This window comes from Chinchilla lanigera, unplaced genomic scaffold (assembly GCF_000276665.1).
Source record: "Chinchilla lanigera isolate Chin_1 unplaced genomic scaffold, ChiLan1.0 scaffold00037, whole genome shotgun sequence".
Lineage (NCBI taxonomy): Eukaryota > Metazoa > Chordata > Mammalia > Rodentia > Chinchillidae > Chinchilla > Chinchilla lanigera.
The window spans coordinates 17,314,436-17,320,435 of NW_004955438.1; the positions used below are offsets into that span (position 1 = coordinate 17,314,436).

Genomic DNA, 6,000 nt, shown 5'->3' on the forward strand with positions numbered 1-6,000 from the left:
GGGCTACATAGTGAGTTCAGGGTAGGCCAGGACTACAGAGCAAGATCTTGTCTCAGAAACAAACAAGCACAACAATCCCCGCAAACCACATATTGTATGGTTCCGCTCGTGTGAAATGCCTAAAGTAGATGAGTTATGGCTCATTGCTGAGGAACACAGAGGGACAGGGTATGTGGGCCAGAGGGTACAGGGTTCCTTTCAGAGGTGATGCAAATGTCCTGGAATTGACTGCAGGGAGCTTGCCCATGTCTGTATATACTCTAGAAACCACTGAATGGGCAAATGGAACGGAACATCAATTATTTCTCAATGTAACTGTTGAAGGAGACGGCATGCCCTGTATTCACTGAAAGGCGCCCTTTCTGGAGCGCATTTCCACCGACAGCCTCTGCCGGAGCACAGACCAGACCGGTGCCGAGAGCACAGCCGCTGCAGCGTCCAGTCCTGGCTTCTGCACTCACGTCCCGACCCCAGAGCTCTCTACCTAGAGGTGGTGGACGCCGAGGCTGCCTCGGAGAGCTGCGCAGATGCCGTGTGCGGCCCAAGCTGGTGCTGCCAGGTGCCGTCCCCCCGCACGGCTCTCACTACCTGCCCTGCTCCACCGACGCACTCAAGTGCGACGCCCCTCTGCATCCCGAGTAGCGTCCCTGTGGCAGCATTTACGCCGAGTCCTACGCCCTGAAGACAGCGTAGGGTCTTCGTGCAACCACGTGGGGGACTCCTTGCTCCTCCTCCCACCTTAGCTGGCTTCAAAGCACACTCCTGCTCTGTCAGCCGCCGCACCGTGGGGTCCGATGTAGTTGGGCGGACTGTCTCCTGCACGCGTCACAGTGCCCGGGTCGGTTGAGGCTTGCAGTCAGCAGCTGTCGTGTCACCTTGCTGAGTGTCTTCCATGGGCCTGGGGCTGTGCCCAGCACTGAGGGTGACAGCTGCCTTAGAAATACATCCGCGCCTTCAAGATGCTTGGGCAGCAACCTCACATGGACACCGTGCTGCACCTCGTCCGGAAGGCGAGCGATTATCCTGCAGGGGCAAAATTGCATGACTGGGGGCGGCTCCGTGCGCACGAGTGTGATGAGGAAGAGCAGGGCCACGGCTGGGGCAGGCCTGGCCTCTGTAATCGGGCGTCAGTCTTTCTCAAACCGTCTGCAGCGGACTGTCAGAATTGCTTCTCCTCTCCCTTTGTTCAGTATTTAAGAATCCAGAAGTACCCCACGTATGGGTGCAGGTCAGTCTTGGGCCCCGTGTGCCCCACTGTGCCAGGCAGAGAGGACATGTGAATGGATCCGTGGGACGATGAGCCCACAGGGGGAGACCGAAACGGGCCTTTCGGGTCTGTCCCAGCCCCGGAATCCACAAAAGGCCCAGAGGAAGCCTCGTTGGTGTCTTCCTGCCTGGCTGTCCCGGACCAGGAAGGACAGGTCTCAGCGGCTCCGCAGGGGAGGAGCGGTGCCCAAGCTTGGTGATGGATCTAGATGCTGCAGGTGCTGGGGCTGCCTGTGAGCTCGACACTTTCCCCACAGTTGCATCTCACAGCAAGACGGGATGGCCCATGGGAGCAGCGAATCATTCAGCTTGAGCCGTGACTTCCTCGTCTATAAAATGGGCGCATCACGAGCATTGAAAGAACAAGTGGCAGGCGACCATTGCTCCCCAGGGGAACGTTTATCCTGAAGGCCCCTCAGTTATCACCCACGGGGGAGAAAGAATCATTTCATAAACTAACTGGTCCATGCGTTTCCAGTTTTTGCCATGAAGCTCTTGACAGCTCTGGCTGTGAAAGACCCAGCTCACGGCCGAAAAGGAAGATCTTTGGGATGTCTGCTCTTGGGGCTGGGACTTCCTGCAGTCACGGCTTCCCTCAGCCCAGCAATGCGCTTTCTTCTCCAAGGGGGCTTCCCCGGAGCCAGCTGCTGCCGCTCAGCCCTCACCTTGCGCTCTGTCGAGATGGGCGCTGTCACTTCCGCGGGATCCCCACCAGCGGCTCTGGGACCTCAGCTTGGGGCCATGGCTGTCCCTCGTGTAGAGTGACGACAGGGATGGTGGAGGTGGCTACCTGTTTTGATCCCTGGGCTGGAATGTGTTCCGTAAGCCAGACGAACGTGGAGCTGTCAAAGGCAGGGTTTCACAGGCGATTCGTCATGTGGGACGTGCCGCATGTGGACGGTGTGCTGGACCTGAATTTGACTGGCTGTGTTATTCACGGTATTGACAGCCTTCTTCCTCGCCTCCCATCTGCCATCGATGAGCCTGTGTTGTCTGAATTACATTCTTGGCATCAGCCCCCAAAACAGACTTCGTCCGGGGAGCTTGGACGTCACCCTCGATTAGGAAGGCCTGGGCTCGTGATTGGTGTTGTCAGACACCCGGGACACGCTGATAGGATCAGAGACCAGAGTCAACCAATTTAGAAAGCCAGGGTGGAAAGGGAAGGGAAGGAGTGATGAAGAATGAAAAGATTTTGGGTGAAATGTTTTCTTCCTTTTTCATCTTCCCCAAGCGTCCCAGGCTGAATTTTGTAGTGTGGATTTCAGAGTTTTTGGGGTAGGGCTCACCTGGCTTCTCGTCTCGCCCCTGGAAGCGTGGTCTGTTGGCTCGGCAGGGTTTTTCACGGGGAAGAGGTGCCTGAAACCCAGGTGGCCTACAAAGCCTTCCGTGCGCTCTGGCCTTCTTCCTCCTTTTCAGGGAGGTTTGCAGAGGGCCCTGAGCCGCTACTGAGAGGTTGTTTTCCAGTGAAACGATGACTTGCAGCAATAATCCTGTAATTCCCGTGGACATGGGCGCCGCATGGGCTGTTCAAGCGCAGATGGCCATGTGAGCGGGAATTTACATTTTGAACTCGCTCCCGGGGGATGGTGCAGCTGGGCCAGGGCTACCCCTGGCCTTAGGGATTTACCAAGAACACTACCCTATGGCCAGCACTCGATTGAGTTAAATAAGTGGGTAATCCCACAAGGCGTCTGCAGCGGGCACAGTGGAGCCGCGCAGTAGGGTGTTTTGTAATGCCGGGTAGAAACCGTATCCCAGGTCATCCTTGCCAGTCAGCAGCCTGGGATGGTTGGTGCCAGCCTATGTTTGTCCCAGGGGGTGGAAATCTGGAGATGTGGTGGCCTCAGTGCAGCGTGCGGACAGACCTCTGAGCACAGCCGTCTCTCCTTGGAAGAGACCAACAGGAACCTTAGGAGCTATGTAGCCCTGGGCACATTATACTAAACCTCTCTGAAACGTCCTCCTGAGCTGGAGGGATCATAGAAATACCCACGTTATAGGGTTGTTGTGAGAATAAACCGGGTTAATACTTGCAAGTGTTTAGGAGAGTGTACGTGTTCATCAAATGCATATCGGCGCGCTGAGTGTCCCTGAGAGGCGGCCTTGGGCAGTATCAGGCAGTACAGAGTGGGCAAGAGAGACAGGCTTACAAAGTCAACAGAATAACGTAGGTCCACATCCCTGGAAAACCCCTTAAATGCATAAAGCCCTTCTCACCAGGTGAAACTGGTTAGCATCGATGCAGCAGAAATAGCGGACGGCAACCCCTCTCTGGTTCTCGGGCTGATATGGAACATCATCCTCTTCTTCCAGGTAAAATCGCTTCCCTTCTGTACCACACGGTAACCATCTCGGGTCTGCTTCATGCTGATGAGACGGCCACATCCAGATCAAGGGGGACAGGAGACGTAGTTCCCACTGCTTCACTTTTCACTGAAAAAGAACTGAGGAGTAGAAAGAGCATGGGTCGCTGTTTAATGATTGCACTCAGAGTAGAAATGATCCACTCAAGGAAGATTTACTGGGGCTTTGGACCCAGGCTCGCATTTCTTAGAAGCACGAGCATGGTATTTGGAGACACAGACTGCATTCTGTGTGAGCATGGAGCTTTAAAAAAAAAAAAAAGCCAACTTTCTCTCTAAGCCTCAGTTTCCCTATCTGTGAAATGGGAGCCATGGTTCTCAGGAGTAATCACCAAGAAAAGCCATATGTAAGGGCTCCTATTTTATAAAGGTTCAGGGAAGTTTGTATCTGTTATCAAACTTCAACTGTCTTAAAGTCAGGGCTTTAAGTCTATCCCAGCTGTGATTCATTCATTCTTTTGGCATATGTCCTTTGAGTTTCTGCAGGATGCCAGGTGCTGGTACACACGGCCCTGTCCTTGTAACCCTCTAGGATCACAGACAGGTGGGCAAGGGGCATCTACCTCATGGGGTAAGAGGAATAAGGAAAACTCTCTGGAGGAAGTGATCAGAGCTGGGTTTTGAAGGGTGAATAGGAGTCTGCTAGACCACTGCTTCTCAAACTTACTGTGTATATGAATTACCTGGGACCAGTGTTGAAATGCAGATTCTGATTTCACAGGCAGGTCTGGGCTTGGGGTCTACACTTCTCACAAGCATCCCTGTGATAGGTGTTCTGTGAGGGCAGAAGGGGGCATCCAGGCAGCAGGAGTAGGAGAAACAGGGTCTTTGGGGCTTGAAGGAGCAAGACGCACTCTGGGAGTGGCAGGAGAGCGGGAAAGGGGGCTGGTGAGTCAGGGCAGGACGCCCTGGGGAGCCGAGGTTGGCCCATCTGCGGGCTGCAGAGGGAAACTGCTCCCCACAGAGTGTAATTACAGGTACCCCATGCCACACGCGGCAGCTCTGCTGTCAGACAGCGCTGTTTCCCTGTCCCAAGAGCTCACTCTGCACGATCTGGTCCCCCAGCCGGGGCTCTGCGGCCCGGGTCAGACGGCAGAGCCACCTGCTGCACGTGCTGCTGGCGTCCACAGTGCCTTTTTCCTTCCAGATTAAGGAGCTCACGGGCAACCTCAGCAGGAGCTCCCCATCTTCCAGCCTGTCGCCGGGCTCGGGGGGCACAGACTCGGACTCCTCCTACCCACCCACCCCCACGGCGGAGAGGAACGTGGCCATAGCGGTGAAAGACCAGAGGAAGGCCATCAAGACGCTGCTGGCGTGGGTGCAGAGGAAGACGAGGAAGTAAGCGGCAGCCCCCACCCCGCTCCCCCCATGCTTTACCCTGGCCGGGGGTGGGCAGAGAGGAGACGCCTATAGAGAGCCCTTCCCGGTCCTCATCACCGCCCAAGAAGTTTATATTTGTAACCCCATGAAAAGTTACTGGAATCCTAGCGGGTTAATTCCAGTCTGCCACTTCCAGTGCAACCCATGGCGAGAATAAAGACGCTAAGACATATTTGTAGTTGTGGGGAGCCAAGGGGTCCTAACTCCAGCCGTGATGATGGCTTCCAGAACAAAGGCCTCGACCCAAGGCCAAACCCAGGTTTTATTCACTCATGAGGAAGGGAGTGGCCTGAGGATGAGTGACTGTGAGAACCTGGGAAGTAGGTGTGTGCTTGAGCTGGGCTAGGTAGGAGACCAGGAATCACCTCTGCCAAGGCAGAGAGGAGGATCTGCAGAGAGAGTAATCTGCGTGACACAATTGAGGTAGTATCTGATGTTTTGGGCTCTAGGCTTCAGCTCTGATGTGTAATCTTTCTAGCCCCAGGAAGTCATAATCTCCCCCGAGGCTCAATCCCAGCTGACAGGAGCATTGGCTCACACATCCCGCCTCATCCTGGCGCACTTGTGGGAACAGCAGGGGCCCGGGAAAACATGCCTACCATCTTCAAAGATTACTATCAGCACCTCCGCTAGACCGATATGCACTGCTTAAAGCCAATTGAAAGGATAAGGAAAAGTCCCAGCCAGCTCTGTACCTGTCAATGCATGGAAATAGGGTCAGGCTTAGCCAAAACAGAGACCATTGCTCCTCTTTCAAGGAGAGTCACCCAGGTGGTCCTCCACACAGGCCCACCTGCTAGTCTCCCAGTCACTCGTGTGCCCGGTGCCAAGTGTAGACACCAAGATGCACACGCACACATGCACACATGCACGTGTCCTGCAGGGTTTGGTTGCAGAAAGCAGATGCAGAGCTGGGGATATAGCTCAGCGGCATAAGTACCTGCCTGGCAAGTGCAAGGTCCCGAGTTTGAGTCCTGGTACAAAAAAA

General features: G+C 54.9%; 1 protein-coding gene across 5 annotated transcripts in view; it reads left to right on the top strand.

Annotated features, from left to right (window-relative positions):
* Clmn (calmin (calponin-like, transmembrane)) overlaps nt 1-6,000 on the top strand; it is a 77,299-nt gene that overhangs the window by 56,291 nt on the left and 15,008 nt on the right. For all 5 annotated transcript variants that reach the window (XR_261944.2, XM_005390382.2, XM_005390383.2 and 2 more), the window contains exons 5-6: nt 3,490-3,582; nt 4,780-4,970. Coding sequence is in view for 4 of the 5 variants with exons in the window: in XM_005390382.2 (XP_005390439.1) it covers nt 3,490-3,582; nt 4,780-4,970 (284 nt within the window). In the remaining variant the exon portion in view is untranslated. The remainder of the gene's footprint in view (nt 1-3,489; nt 3,583-4,779; nt 4,971-6,000) is intronic.